At 38.4% G+C, this 15,795-nt stretch overlaps 1 protein-coding gene across 1 annotated transcript in view; it reads right to left on the minus strand.

Moving 5' to 3' along the window:
- The window catches only part of LOC124555348, a 457,917-nt gene that overhangs the window by 51,263 nt on the left and 390,859 nt on the right, over positions 1-15,795 (minus strand). Inside the window, exon 19 of the mRNA XM_047129228.1 lies at positions 1,852-2,071. Within this exon, the coding sequence (XP_046985184.1) occupies positions 1,852-2,071 (220 nt within the window). The remainder of the gene's footprint in view (positions 1-1,851; positions 2,072-15,795) is intronic.

Raw genomic sequence — 15,795 nt, forward strand, 5'->3', positions numbered from 1 at the left:
CCTTGTAATTTGGTACTATCAGTTTTTTTTAAAATCTTTTTATGGATATTATCTTGCATGTATCCATTTTTGAAGAGGGCTGACACTCATTACATCAAACAGAAATTCTGCTCAAGTCTTTCTGTAATTCCTCATGGCTATCCAACAACATTACTCTCCTACAGCATTGTCGCTGAACAAGCTCACAGTGCTGCTGAACTTGTACATGTGTACTGAGGACATTAGAGGTCCTAATAATGTTCCTTGGGGTGCACCTAATGTTACATTTCTGCTGCACATTCCATACTCAGTGTAACATACTGGTTTCTATTAGTAAAAAAATTGTCAATCCTGTTCCATACCTGTGAATAGACACTATCACTATCAAACTCATTTCATTTTACTACTTACTCTCCCCACACCTAGCCCCCTCAATTTCCCCACCAGCTACCCTATAACCCACTCAAAAACATTATATGCCCAATAAGGTAAGAGAATTTATAGATTACAGTGCATGCTCATGTGAGACCAAGAGAGCAAGAGCACTCCCCCCGATGCCAACCAGTTGCTTAGGGCCTTGTGTAGTGGTGGGCAGTGGTCTATTCCCATAATACATATTATCTTCCATCCTGGATTTTCCACAAGTGTACATTTCTATCTATAAAACTAAGTAGTACATCACTGAACACTGACACAGACCTTCCACTTTGTTGAGAAGTATTTACTACGTACTTTTTACAAAAAGAAAATGCTTTTACTGCTGTTATTTTTGTGTCTTCTCCAGTACAAGTGGGAATACACGACTAAAAGAAATAAGCAGAGACTCCTGAGGAAAGCTAGCCCACGTGTGTAGTAATGAGGACTCCACAATAAATGCACCAAAGAAGGCAATAATGTGCTGCTGAAACTAGTTGTGCAAGACAATAAAGAAATTCTGAGATCAGCTGTGGAGGTACCTTTTCTCTCTCATATATCGTCAGCTGTAGTCCCTCATCCATGCAATAGGATGGACATCCATAAAAAGAAATGAGCATGCCTAAGTACAAACTGGTGAAGTTGCAAAGGAAGGAGAGAGAAGTGGACTGAATAGGATGTTGTGCACCTGAACAATTTTACTAATTTCTATAACATCTATGTGATTCAAAACATCAAGTGTGGAATGAACAGTTATGCTGGTAATCCAATGTGACAGTAAAAATTAAAGGCAATCAAAAGAGGAACTTTATATGGCATAACTAAAGTGCAGTTAAGTAACCTGGAATTTAACAATGTTTTGAATATTATTTTGCATGTGCGTGACCTCCTGGAAACAAGATCAATACAACCTGAATCTTTAAATTTTGTTCAGGTAGAAAAGGGGATGAGGGGGGTGGGAGAGGAAAGGAGAGTAGGCGGTGGTGCTACTACTGCAAAGTTTGCCTGTCCCTCCCTCCATACTCCTGTCAATACCACACTACAATTAATTATATAAAATATTCTCAATTGCAGGTACATAGTTTTAAATATTCCTGTATGTTTTAGTGAATGCAGACAAAATACTACTACAGAGAGAGAGAGAGAGAGAGAGAGAGAGAGAGAGAGAGAGAGAGAGAGAGAGAGAGGAGGAGGAGGAGGAGGAGGAGAAGATGATTCTGACTGATAACCTACTTTTTTAAACAACAAAAGACTGAAGCATGGTGCCTGAAAGTCATTGTTATACGTGAAATGGATGCTAATGATGTTACTGTTTATTGCATGCTACAGTTACAGTTTCACATACCAATGTAGAGTAAAATGCAGGCAGATTATTACTTAAACAACTAAGTTCATCATTAAAAATTGAAACAAATAACAGAAGTTATACATCAACAGAATGTAACTTCATGTACTCACCCAAACAGAAATAGAACACAACATCTGGGGGATAATCAATTCCATTAGGCTTCTTCGCTTCTGTGACAAAGAGGCAAAGAGCATAATTCAGCTCTTCTGCTGTAAGTTCTAGAATATCAGGCTTGATAAATCGTGGTTTGTAGTTGGCTCCAGCAGCAATCTCCAAGTCTTTATTCTTATCCTTCACCCAAAAATGCCAAGCCTTTAAGCACAAAGTGTACTGTTGGGGAAAATATACTTTAATTGATTATATTTTCACATATAAGAACATTATTAAGTTAATGCACTTTTTAATTCTTGTTCAGAACACTTACTGCAATACACAATAAGAATTTTGTTCATTTTACCTTCAGTGAATAGACCAAAAAATCAAATTAACATCATTTTAAATACATAATAGTTTTTCTAACAGTTTCATTGTAACAATACCTACAAGAAGCTATCCATTTTTAGTAAAACCATTTATTTCACCAGAACTCAGTTTAGGGGCTCCATCTGCTTTCAGATAGCCATAAATGAACATTTTATTACTAAAAGTTTTTGAGATATGTTGAGAAAGAATTGTTTTCACAGGGAAGAAAGAAAGAAGGATAACCAAAGATTAAGTTGCTGTAAATGAGGTGGTCATCTGAGATGAAGCACATGAGCTGAATGGATAAAATGGCTCTGAGCACTATGGGACTTAACGTCTATGGTCATCAGTCCCCTAGAACTTAGAACTACTTAAACCTAACTAACCTAAGGACATCACACACATCCAAGCCTGAGGCAGGATTCGAACCTGCGACCGTAGCAGTCGCGCGGCTCCGGACTGAGCGCCTAGAACCGCTAGACCACTGCGGCCGGCCTGAATGGATAAAAATGGGGAAAGATATTGGTCATGTCCCTTCAAAAGGGATCGTCATGGCCTTAACCTTAAGTAATTCATGGAATCGTGTAAAACCTACATCTGAATGGCCAGATATATGTGTGTGTGTGTGTGTGTGTGTGTGTGTGTGTGTGTGTGTGTGTGTGTTTCATAGTCTTTACACTGTATTCATTTTAACAGTAAAATAACACTTTCTCTGAATGATAAATCCTGAGAAATTAGGTTAGCATAATTTATACCAAGTTACCATATAAAAGATATTTTTTTTCCTCCTGATTAAGACTGTTTAAAGATGCTTGTGAACAGTTGTGCAGCGTGCAGCAACTGAATGAATTGCTGAACTTATGATTTGATACAAGTTTGTCTGTAACAAATAGTAGCAATGAAATATCCAATTTGATTTTTGCATTTACAAACTGGTTTTGTACCACCCTCATGAGTTGTGTGCTTTTTTGACAGGAAATCTCTTTCTCAGTACTGTTCTGGTAACAGAAAATTACTATATCCACTCATCTATCCACCTACGTAATTCTGCATTCTCAGTGCAATTCAATAGTGTGTACTGTTTCTTCCACCATGAACATGGGGCTTACATTCATTTTTCAGTCTGTCCACATTCCTCAAGAGGTCATATCAAGTTTAAGACCATGAGCGTGTTATTATTTTAATATAAGAAGAGTTGTTATTAAATGAAGTTGTCTGTCTAAGTGGCATAAACAACAATGACCTACAAATTTTCATCCAGAATCATGTGTTTTCATGTGTCATAGACCACAGAAGATATTCCTTGTAGTGGTCACCTATAGTCAACAATTGTAGCTGATGAATATACAATTTCAAATAGGGTGTCTTATTGTAGTTATTATTTAGTTTTTGTTTCACAGGAAAGTTATTTCTTTAGTTCCACAAGTTTTATTATTTCTTTCCCCATTCCCTCGAGTCCAAGACAACACACAGTCACAGATAGGCAGGTGATGCAAAATTCTTTCTTAGCAGATTGTTTTAATTTATCTTACACTAATGCCTATTAAATGGAATTCTGCAGTGTGATTTACTTATTAATCACTAAAAGGAGTATGACAATGTATGATAAAAATATGAGGGGTCACCTAGGATCCTGTGAATAAAACTGATTCATTAATGACATAGTGCAAACTAAATCCTATGTGGAGGGCACTTGAGCAGATTATATTGAAGCTAATGTTGTGGAACTCTTTCTAGTGTACTTTATAAGCATTCCTTAAGCCACTGAACACACATCATACACAACAAAGTAATGGCTGCAGCACTTGCATCTCTCCTTGCAGTGGCACAGAAATGAGAATTTCTGTTCTGATAGAAGCAGGACGTAATCTGAACATTTGACACTTAACTTTTACTATGGAAGATGAACCCACAAACTGCACACTTAGCTCCATTAACAATTTTTTAAAGAATTGTTAAATATTATCAAGATCATTAGACATGGAAGACTAGGACAAATTGGGGGGGTTAAAGAATGGCTATGGCCTGTTTAAAGACTTATCTCAGCATTAGTCTCAAGTGATTTAATGAACCCAGGATTGCCAGATGGGGATTTAAGCTTAGTACTCCTGAATCTGAGTCACTGCATCACCTTATTTGGTTCCCATAAGAAAGGAATATATAGAAGAAGTAACAGTATCTGTTCAAAAGCATTTAGATACACATTCATGGATATTAATATTGGATGTGTCCACCCTTCACCTTGATTATGGCCTAAACTCTGCTGGGGGCCCTTTCAATTATGCATGTGAATATCTGTGGACGAACAGCAGCCTGTTGTTCTTCCAGATCTGAAACCAAAGGAGTCAATGATGTTTGGATGCTGGGGTCTGGAGCAAAGTCAACATTCAAACTCATCCTGAAGGTGTGTCACTGGGTTCAGGTCAGGACTCTAGGCAGGCCAGTCCTTATGCTGATTTCAAGTGATCAAGTGATTCTTTACAACCCCTAGCCCCCTCCCTCCCACTCCTCCTCCTCGCAAACACACACACACACACACACACACACACACACACACACACACGCAGACAAGTGCATACAATGCCCAGCAGTACATGAGGTCTCATCTGGTCTTGTCTTTATTTTAGCTGTGCTTCTTCCTTCCCACTTCCATTTCTCAGCCACATGACCAACAATCAGCTTGGGCAGCTTTAGAAGGGTTGATGGATATGTTAGTGAGGTGACATCCAGTAACTGCTCTGCATTCAAATTCACTGAGCTCTCCTGAGCAACGCAGCCTGCTCTAACTGCTTCTCTACTGCCAACACAATACTCTCCACCTCCCCTAATACTGGTGAGTCCACATCTCTTGACATCTAGCAGTTAATACCATATTATGTAGGGGCTTTATGATATTTTTGATCAGATGGTGTACACAGAAGAACCAGACTCAAATTTTAGATTCTGAACTGAAAGTATTCTCTTATGATCCACTATTCCTATACTTTCCTACATTATTCTGAAACAAGTTATGTTCATTACTTTGTTTCTAAGGTACCAGTAATTACAGTTCTAATTGCATATATAAAAATGTGAACTTCTACATTTCATTTGGCAAGCAAATTTTCATTACTTCTTTATTCTGAATTAGTAATGTCATTACACTCTACAGATGAACAGTGCACGATCTGATGGCCCTGCCATTTTTCTTGGTTTCTGATGTTTACCTCTGCATCCATCATCCTAAGGTGATAGTGGAAGTCTACAACTTGGGCTGCAATGATACTTTCAGCTCAATTTCAGAAGTAAGTTTTGTACTACAAACAGTTGTATTCATTGTAGGCTACCAAGTTAAACCTATACGATTTTAAGAGAGCAGACTACTTCAGTTAGTCTTCCAAGTAGATACAGATTACCATCAACATTAATACTCCACGAACTGCTGTGTGCAGTTGAAGGTAATTCATGCCATTATCCGCTTTTCCCTTTGCCATTCTGGCTATCAATAAAATGTGGGAAAAATTACTCTTAGAATAAGCACTAAGACCCTGCAACACGAGAACAATAAGTATATTAGCCTTTAAGTTTACTGTATCTGTATTTTCCTTTTATCATTAATGAAAACCTACATTATGCACATAACACAGAAGTTACCCATAGTTTAGTTAAGTTGCTTGTTCCATGGATCATAACTAACAGGCCCTTCTCTCTCTCTCTCTCTCTCTCTCTCTCTCTCTCTCTCTCTCTCTCTCTCTCTCTCTCTCTCTCTCTTTTAGTCTTATGATTGGTTTGATGCGGACTGCCACAGATTCCTCTCCTGTGCCATAATTTCCATCTCAAGAGTTGCAATTGCAACCCACATCCTCAATTATTTGCTGGATATATTTGAATCTCTGTTTTCCTCTACAGTTTTTATCCTCTACAACACCCTCTAGTACCATGGAAGTTATTCCCTAAGGTCTTAACAGATATCCTATCATCCTGTACCTTCTTCTTGTCAGTGTTTTCCATATATTGTTTCCTTAGCAATTCTGCGGAGAACTGCTTCATCCCTCACCTTATAAGCACCCCTAATTTTTAACGATCAACTGTAGCACCATATCTCAAATGCTTTGCTTCTCTTCTGTTCTGGTTTTCACACAGTCCATATTCTACTACCAAACAATGCTGTGCTTGAAAACATACATTCTCAAAAATTTCCTCCACAAATTAAGATCTGCTTTTGATACTAGTAGACTTCTGGCCAGGGAAAGCACTGCTTGCCAGTGCTAGTCTGCTTTTTGTGTCCTGCTTGCTGTGTCCACCACGGGTTACTTTACTGCCAAGGCAGCAGAATTCCTGAACTTTGTTTGCTTCATGATCCTCAATTCTGATGTTATGTTTCTCACTGTTCTCATTTTTTGCTGCTTCTTATTACGTTCATCTTTCTTCAGGGTACTCTCAGTCCATAGAGACAGACATGCATTAGACCATTCATTCCATTCACAGATCATAAGTTTTCTTCATTTTCACTGAGGATAGCAATGTTATCAGTGAATCTTGTCAGTGATATCCATTCACCTTGAATTTTAATCCCACTCTTGAACCTTTCTTTTTATTTCTATCATTGCTTCTTTGATGTATAAGAAGAACAGTAGCGGTGAAATGAGAAACTATATCCCTGTCTTATACTCTTTTTAATCCAAGTACTTCTTTCTTGGTCTTCCGGTCTTATTGTTCCCTCATGATTCTTGTACATATTGTATATTAACCATCTTTTCTTTTCACTTATCCCTATTTTTCTCAGAATTTTGAACAGGTTGCACCATTTGAAACTGTTGAATTTTTTTTCCACATTGACAAATTTTATGAAATGTCTTGATCTTTCTTGTGTTTCTTCCATTAATTGCAATGTCAGAACTGCCTCTCTGGTGTCTCTTACCTTTCCTAAAGCCAAACTGATCATCTTCTAACATATCCTCTATGTTGTTTTACATTCTTCTGTATATTATTCCAGTCAGCAACTTGGATGCATGAACTGTTAAGCTGATTGTGTGACAATCCCACAACTGTCAGATCTTGCTATCTTCAAAACTGTGTGGATCAAGTGAAGAACAAGATGGCCGCGAGTGTAGAAGTGTGTGATTCTAACTTGAGAAATAGTTATAGTTATGCTGTTAAAAAGGGAGTTTGTAAGAATTGTAACACTGAAATAACAACGCTAATAGAACGAATTGCTAGCTTACAAATCATAGTCAGTTCCTTAAAAAGCGATATTGACTCACTCAAGAAAGAAAAATCGGTATCTACGATTGAAGCCAACACTAAGTGAAGTGATGCAAGACAAAAGTAATATATCGTCCGAGTGGGTAAAAGTGTCACACAAAAATAGTGTTCCAACTACAAAAAGAACAACAAAGTCTGCTAAAGCTGTCATATTTTCGGAAAAAAACAAATATCATGTTTTGCAAACAAGTGACTGTGATAGCAATTCTCCAAATGATCGTGAACTTGAAAAAGTCAGTGAACTGAAAATGAATAGCGTTTTTTCAAATAATGTCAACAACAAACACAGATCATCAGGGAAAAAGAGTAATGTACTATTACTAACAGACAGTCATGGCAGAAATCTATCCAGCATGCTCCGTGAGAAAAATCGCGACATAGCAGTGACTAGTGTAGTGAAACCGGGAGCGGGATGTAAAAATGTTGTAGACATTAACTCTCAGACGAAATTAATGCAAGAAAATGACTTTATCGTCTGTATAATGGGTTCAAACGATGTGGCAAAAAATGAAGCAGAGGTCTGCGAGAAAACGCTGCAGAATTTTTTACAAGCTAATAAATGCAGAAACACAGTAGTTGCCACACTTCCTCATAGGCATGATCTGATTTATAGTTCGTGTGTAAACAAAGAAATTCGGAAAACAAACATTAAAATAAGGAAACTGTGTTCTCAATACACTAAGTGCGATGTACTAGATATAAGCAAGCTGCATCGAAATCTGCACATGAAGCATGGGATGCATTTGAACTATTAAGGGAAAAGGTTTGTTTGTGATTGTGTTAGTGAAATAATTAAAGAAAGACTTGCAAGGGATAGAACAATCTATCAGCTTTCGGAACATCCTTCCAACAACAGTGAGGACAACAAAATAAACAAGAAAGAAAAACGAAAATATAACACTGCTGACGTTCCTAATTTAAACTAGAGGTATGTGATGCTGTAAATATGATTCCCAATTACCAAATCGTGAATACGCCCGAACCAAAAATTTATCACCATAATGTGCAATCCTTGCATAATAAGATCGATGAAATTAACGTACTATTAACACATGAACTTAATGATATCTCAGTGTTCTGCATTTCTGAGCACTGGATTAACCCAGAATTAATCCAGAATACGAAAATAAACAAATTTGTCTTGGCTGCTTACTACTGCAGGAAAAACATCAAGCAGGGTGGGGTAGCAATTTGCACAAAGGATAATGTAGATTTTATTACACTACCTGACTTAACTAGGGCAAATGTCAAAAAGGATCATGAAATTGCAGCTATAAAAATTACTCAGTTCAACTTGGTTATTGCTACAGTTTACCGATCACCATCCGGTAATTTTGAACTTTTCTTAAACAAAATGGAGTCATTGCTAAATAAAGTAAATAAAATGGATTGTGAATTGATAATCTGTGGTGACTTCAATATTGACTTCCTCACTAATAGTGGGAATAGGGAGAGCATTTTGAACCTTGCAACGTCCTACAATTTAAAGGCTGAAGTAAAAGCAGCTACTCGAGTATCAGAAACTTGCCAAACAGCTCTTGATCAGTTTCTAGTCAAGAAGAGTTTACACAACACCTCACTAAAAATCTTCAATGCAGGTTTTAGTGATCATCTTGCTCAAATATTAAGCATAAAAGTACAAGGCAGTATTGTTAACAACATGTCTTTCAGAACAGCACATCGAAGTTATAATCAGCATAATGTAAACTACTTCAACAACTTATTACAGAAAGAAAAATGGCTAGGAGTGTACAAAATGAACGATATAAATGAAAAATTCAACACTTTCATTGATACATTAACCCATTTCTTTGAACTTGCATTCCCACTGAAAACATTAACCATACAGGGGAACTCTAGAACAAACAGCTGGATCACAAAGGGAATAAGGGTTTCATGCCAGAAGAAAAGACTACTTCATGAAATATGTAACTCAAAAAACTCCTCGCCTGTAGTACGCGCATACTATAAAAAATACTCCAAAATATTAAGAAAAGTAATAAAAGCAGCAAAAATAATGCATAATGATGAAATCATTTATAATTCAGCTAATAAATGAAATGCTATGTGGAGTGTTATAAAAAAAGAATGTGGACAATACAGACAACCTTGCAAAAATATAACACTATCACATAAAAATAAAAAGGTAACAAACCCCTTAGAAGTAGCCAACACATTTAACAACTTTTTCACAGGTGTTGCTGATAATATGTTACAATCAAACGTAAAGAGCACCCAGGCAAATGAATATAAAATAAGTGCATGTAGAGGATCAATGTACATCAGTTCTGTTTCACAAGAGGAAGTAGCTAAAGCAATAAAAGGACTAAAAAATTCCAAATCGGCAGTTATTGATGGTATACCTGCAAAAATGTTAAAGAAGAGTGCATCAAACCTAATTCAAGTACTCACACACTTATGCGACTGCTCACTTCAGACAGGCACTTTCCCTGATGTGTTGAAAACATCAAAAGTTATTCCTGTATATAAAAAAGGGGATAAAGACAATGTAAATAACTACAGACCCGTCACAATTTCCTCCTGCATCTCTAAAGTACTGGAAAAAGTTATGTATGAGAAACTTATGAAATTTATAAATAAAAACAGCATCGTATGTAATGAACAACATGGATTCAGAAATAAGAGGTCAACGACAACTGCTGTCTATGAGTGCATAAATTCCATCCTAAACCTGATGGACAAAAAACAGGAAACAATAGGAGTCTTTATTGACTTGTCAAAAGCTTTTGACATGGTGGACCATAAAATTCTGCTATCAAAGCTAGAAAGATATGGTATTCGAGGTCTGTCCAACAAGTGGATCAGTTCCTTCCTGACTAATCGTATGCAGGCAGCGTGCATCAAGCACACAAATATTGAACTAAAAACTGTATCAAATCACTTATCTGACTATAAACAAATTAAATGTGGTGTACCCCAAGGATCAGTATTGGGACCCCTTCTGTTTCTTCTGTACATAAATGATTTAAGCTTAAATGTTGATGCACAGAGACGACGATGAACAGTTACAGCAGACAGTAATCATGGTCACAAAACAACTTAGCAGCTGGGCACAGAGTAATCAGCTTGTAATAAACAGTAAGAAAACCACTGCTCTAAAATTCCAAAATGTTCTTAACAAGGACATGTTTATCCCATCAGTCTCTATCAATGACGAACCAGTAGGTACCAATACTGAAACCAAATTCTTAGGACTTTGGCTGCAGAGAAACATCAGATGGAATACGCATATTGAATATCTCACTGCAGAACTGAGCAAAACATGTTTTCTTCTTTGTTCATTAAAATCATGCTGTAGTGAGAAACAGTTTTGAATGCGTATCATGCGTACTTTCATTCTCGTTTTAGATATGGTGTCACCTTCTGGGGAAACTCTAAAACAGCTAAATGCACTTTTAAACTACAAAAAAGGGCCATTAGAATCTTGTTTGGGTGCAAGCCTAGAGACTCTTGTAAACCCCTGTTTAAGAAATCTGCTATTCCTCCATTACCATGTGTATACATTATGGAAACTCTTTTGTTCTTTAAATTAAATGTAATAGGCAAGGACCGGAGATTGCAAAAAAAACTGTGATATACATGAGCACTTTACCAGGCAAAACAGAAACTTACATGTGACTCAAATCAGCACAGCACTGTGCCAAAAAGGTACTTTTCACATGGGAGTTAAGCTTTATAACAAACTTCCTGAAAACATAAAAGCTATCACTGAGGTCAATACATTTGGAAAATCTCTAAAGTCATATTTACAGCATCACTGTTTTTACTCCATTGAAGAATATTTAAATTTATGAAATGTGTTATATAAATACTTACGTGTAAAGTGTATTATTGTAACCTTAAATATGTATGCCTTGAAATGACTTCCAGCCTGTATATTTATATCTTGACTTGTCCAATGTCTTATGCATAAGCTGCTATGTAGACAACAGGACCAATAAAAAATACAATACAATATAATACGATGATGTTTTCCCAAAAGTCTGACTGTATGTCACCAGTCTCTCAGATTCTAAACAGCAATGTGAATAGTCATTTGGTTGCCACTTCCCCCAATGATTTTAGAAATTGTAATGGAATGTTATCTATACCTTCTGCCTTATTTGATCTTAAATCGTCCAAAGCACTTATAAATTCTGCTTCCGATACTGGATCCCATCTCTCTTCCCTGTCAAGTCCCATTTCCTTTCCCATCACACCATCAGTCAAGTCCTCTTCCTCCCAGAGGCCTTCAATACACACTGTCCATCTACCTGATCTCTCTCCTCTGCATTTAACAGTGGAATTTCCATTGTACTCTTAACGTTACAGCCATTGCTTCTAATTTCACCAAAGGTTGTTTTGACTTCTCTGCAAGCTGAATCAGTCCTCCTGACAATCATTTCTTTTTCAAGTTCTTCACATTTTTCATGTAGCCATTTTGCCTTAGCTTCCCTGCACTTCCCATTGATTTCATTCCTAAGTGACTTGCATTTCTGTATTCCTGATTTTCCCTTGCCTGTGGTTTTCTCTCCAACTTCTGCAACTGCCCTTTTTAGAAACATCCATTTCTCTCCAGCTGAACTATTGATTGACCTATTAATTATTGCAGTATCTGTAGCCTCAGAGAACTTCAAGTGTATCTTTTCATTCCTTAGAACTTCTGTGTCTCACACTTCTTTGCACACTGATCCTTCCTGCCAAGTCTCTTAAACATCAGCCTACTCTTCATCATTACTAAATTGTGATCCGAGTCTGTATCTGCTCTTGGGTATGCCTTACAATCAAATATCTGATTTTGGAATATATGCCCGACCACGATGTAATCTTACTAGAATTTTCCCATATTTTTGGCCTTTCTAAGTATACACCTTCCTCTATTCGTTCTTCAACAGAGTATTCGCTATAACTATCTGAAATTTATTGCAAAACTCAATTATTCTTGCTCCTCTCTCATTCCTACTACCAAGTCCATATTCTCCCATAACTCTTTCTTCTACTCCTCCCCTACAACCACATTCCAATCCCACATGACTATTAGATTTTTATATCCCTTTATGTGCTGAATTACCCATTCACTGTCCTCATACTTCCCCTCTCTCTCCATCTTTTGCTTGTGCTGTTAGCAAGTGTACCTGAACTATTGTTGCCAGTACTGGTTTGCTGTCAATTCTGATAAGAACAACCCAATCATTGAACTATTCACAGTAACTCACTCTCTGCCCATTCTTCCTATTCCTAATGAATCTCGCTGCTGTATCTATCATCCTACACTTGTCTGCCCAGAAATCCTTGTATTTTTTCCCTTTCACTTCACTGACCCCAATTATATCTAGACTGAGCCTTAGCATTTCCCTCTTCAAATTTTCTTGCTTCCGTATCATATTCATATTTCTGAGATTCCATACCTAGATTTGTAGAACATTACCCTTTTGTTGATTATTTAATGTTTTTCTCATGGTCACCTCCTCATTGGCAGTTCCCTCCTGGAGATCTGAACGGGTCTAGCACAAAATCTTTTGCTACATGTCCGATGGATGCATTACCTTCTGCATCCTCATGCCGTTGATCATTGCTGATTCTTCTACCTTTCAGTGCCAGTTTCCCACCTCAAGGGCTAGGGAGTGTTGTGAACCTCTGTCCACTCCTCCACTCTCTTTGACAAAGCCATTGGCTGAACGAGTGTGACTTCTTATACTGGAAGTCTTTGGCTGTCATTGCTGATGATTTTTAATCAAAATTTAAGTAGTGGTGAGGTTCGAACCTCGGACTCAGGACATTTTGATTATTCGTCAAAGATGCTACCCTAAACCACAGGTCTACCTCCCAGTTTCTGCCCACAGTCCAATCAAAGATAGCCCATGGTATGTTTTATGTTAATCATAGTTGCTGTGACACGAAGCTAGTAGTCAAAAATTTCTTATAGGATATCCTAACCGTTGAAGCAAATCTTGTCCCAAGTGTGAAAATTTATAGTTTGGTCATATCAGTGATTTAATTACAGTCTATGAATTGTTTTCCTGAGTCTGGGATAGTTGACAACTTTGAGGATGATTGAGGCAACTGCTGCAGGAAAACAGGAATTGGTTCTAATATTAAGTTTTTCTTAATTTGATGTAATTCTGCCAGTTCATGCTAGAGGTCTTAACTTTTGTATTATCTAATTCTACTAGAAAGTACCCTGTACACATTTGAACAGATGTGAAATACTGTACTGTAGCAAGGAAAGCTGAGTAAGCACGCACACGCACACAAGTGTGCTTGCGTGCGCGCGCACCCGCACAAAAGTGTGCTTGCGTGCGCGCGCACCCGCACAAAAGTGTGCTTGCGTGCGCGCGCACACGCACAAAAGTGTGCTTGCGTGCGCGCGCACCCGCACAAAAGTGTGCTTGCGTGCGCGCGCACCCGCACAAAAGTGTGCTTGCGTGCGCGCGCACACGCACAAAAGTGTGCTTGCGTGCGCGCGCACACGCACAAAAGTGTGCTTGCGTGCGCGCGCACACGCACAAAAGTGTGCTTGCGTGCGCGCGCACACGCACAAAAGTGTGCTTGCGTGCGCGCGCACACGCACAAAAGTGTGCTTGCGTGCGCGCGCACACGCACAAAAGTGTGCGTGCACGCGCACACGCACACATACATTTTTACTGGTACCAGTGTCGAGATTTAGAGAATTTATGGAAATGTTACCACTCTCCTTGGCGACCGGATAATTATTGTTGATTGAGAGTTCAGGTGGTCAAAGAATGTGCTGAGCTGTCTGAAAATGGCTTCTGCATTCACAGTTCCTTTTTTATATCTAAACCAGTATTTAGCATTTGTTCTAAGAGGTTTTCAAATCATACACTACCACATGATGTAACAAATTTAACTATGTTTTATTCCCCACCCATTTACCTCCCTGAAAGGTCCATTATTAATCTTTCCAATATTTTATACTTAAATCTTCTTAAATTTTTTTTATGTTCTTCATACTCAAAACTTAGTAGAAAATGATTATTAAATGGCAATTTCTTTGCCTCTTCATCAACATGCTTTATGAATGAATCCCTCATGTTCATTTGTGAAGGTTGTTTTTTTTTTTCCTCACTTCCCTATACTATACAGATGTCAAGTATACTATATCTATGTCAAGAAGGGTACACTATAGTAATAGCTGCAGAGGTTATATGATCTATCACAGCTGTCTCACACTGAATGACAACAATGGTAGCCTTTTTTATTTACATCTTTGCACAATAGTTCATAGTTGGCCTTAATAATAAAATTGCTGCAGGAAAACGTCAGATCATACATATGATTATATATGGTAAAATAACAGCTATACACACTCTGAACATGATGTCAAGGGGGTGCAACTTAAAAAAAAACCACACGTAAGCTACCCTGATGATGCTTTTCCACACTGTTTTATTCCTAGTTGGCCTTATCCTATGTAAGGGTATGTTTGGTGTAACATACAGAATTGCCTGGCAAGTTTCACAGATGACATTAATGGTCCCATATAGACAACTATCGTATGTAATCGGTGCAGTGCACAAAAACAACTGGTAAGTTTGGCACTTCAGGTTCAAACGTTATCTGTAACCCAAATAAATGTAAAATGAGGCTTTAAGAGGAAAAAGAGTGCTCATCTGGAAAAACAAAGCAAACCGTTTGTAAGAAATGAGACAGTTAAAGAGGATTTACAAAAATAGCCAGAACACTTAAGAGAAAAGTTTGTGACTCACTGTGTGAATTTTGGCTTGTGAATATGCCCACTGCTAGCTTTTTAGTTTCCTGAGGACCTTTTGGTCGAAAGAACATCAAAACCAAGCTTGTTACACAGGTATTATATTGTTTATACACTCCTGGAAATGGAAAAAAGAACACATTGACACCGGTGTGTCAGACCCACCATACTTGCTCCGGACACTGCGAGAGGGCTGTACAAGCAATGATCACACGCACGGCACAGCGGACACACCAGGAACCGCGGTGTTGGCCGTCGAATGGCGCTAGCTGCGCAGCATTTGTGCACCGCCGCCGTCAGTGTCAGCCAGTTTGCCGTGGCATACGGAGCTCCATCGCAGTCTTTAACACTGGTAGCATGCCGCGACAGCGTGGACGTGAACCGTATGTGCAGTTGACGGACTTTGAGCGAGGGCGTATAGTGGGCATGTGGGAGGCCGGGTGGACGTACCGCCGAATTGCTCAACACATGGGGCGTGAGGTCTCCACAGTACATCGATGTTGTCGCCAGTGGTCGGCGGAAGGTGCACGTGCCCATCGACCTGGGACCGGACCGCAGCGATGCACGGATGCACGCCAAGACCGTAGGATCCTACGCAGTGCCATAGCGGACCGCACCG

The sequence above is a fragment of the Schistocerca americana genome, chromosome X (genome assembly GCF_021461395.2).
Source record: "Schistocerca americana isolate TAMUIC-IGC-003095 chromosome X, iqSchAmer2.1, whole genome shotgun sequence".
Taxonomy (NCBI): Eukaryota; Metazoa; Arthropoda; class Insecta; order Orthoptera; family Acrididae; genus Schistocerca; species Schistocerca americana.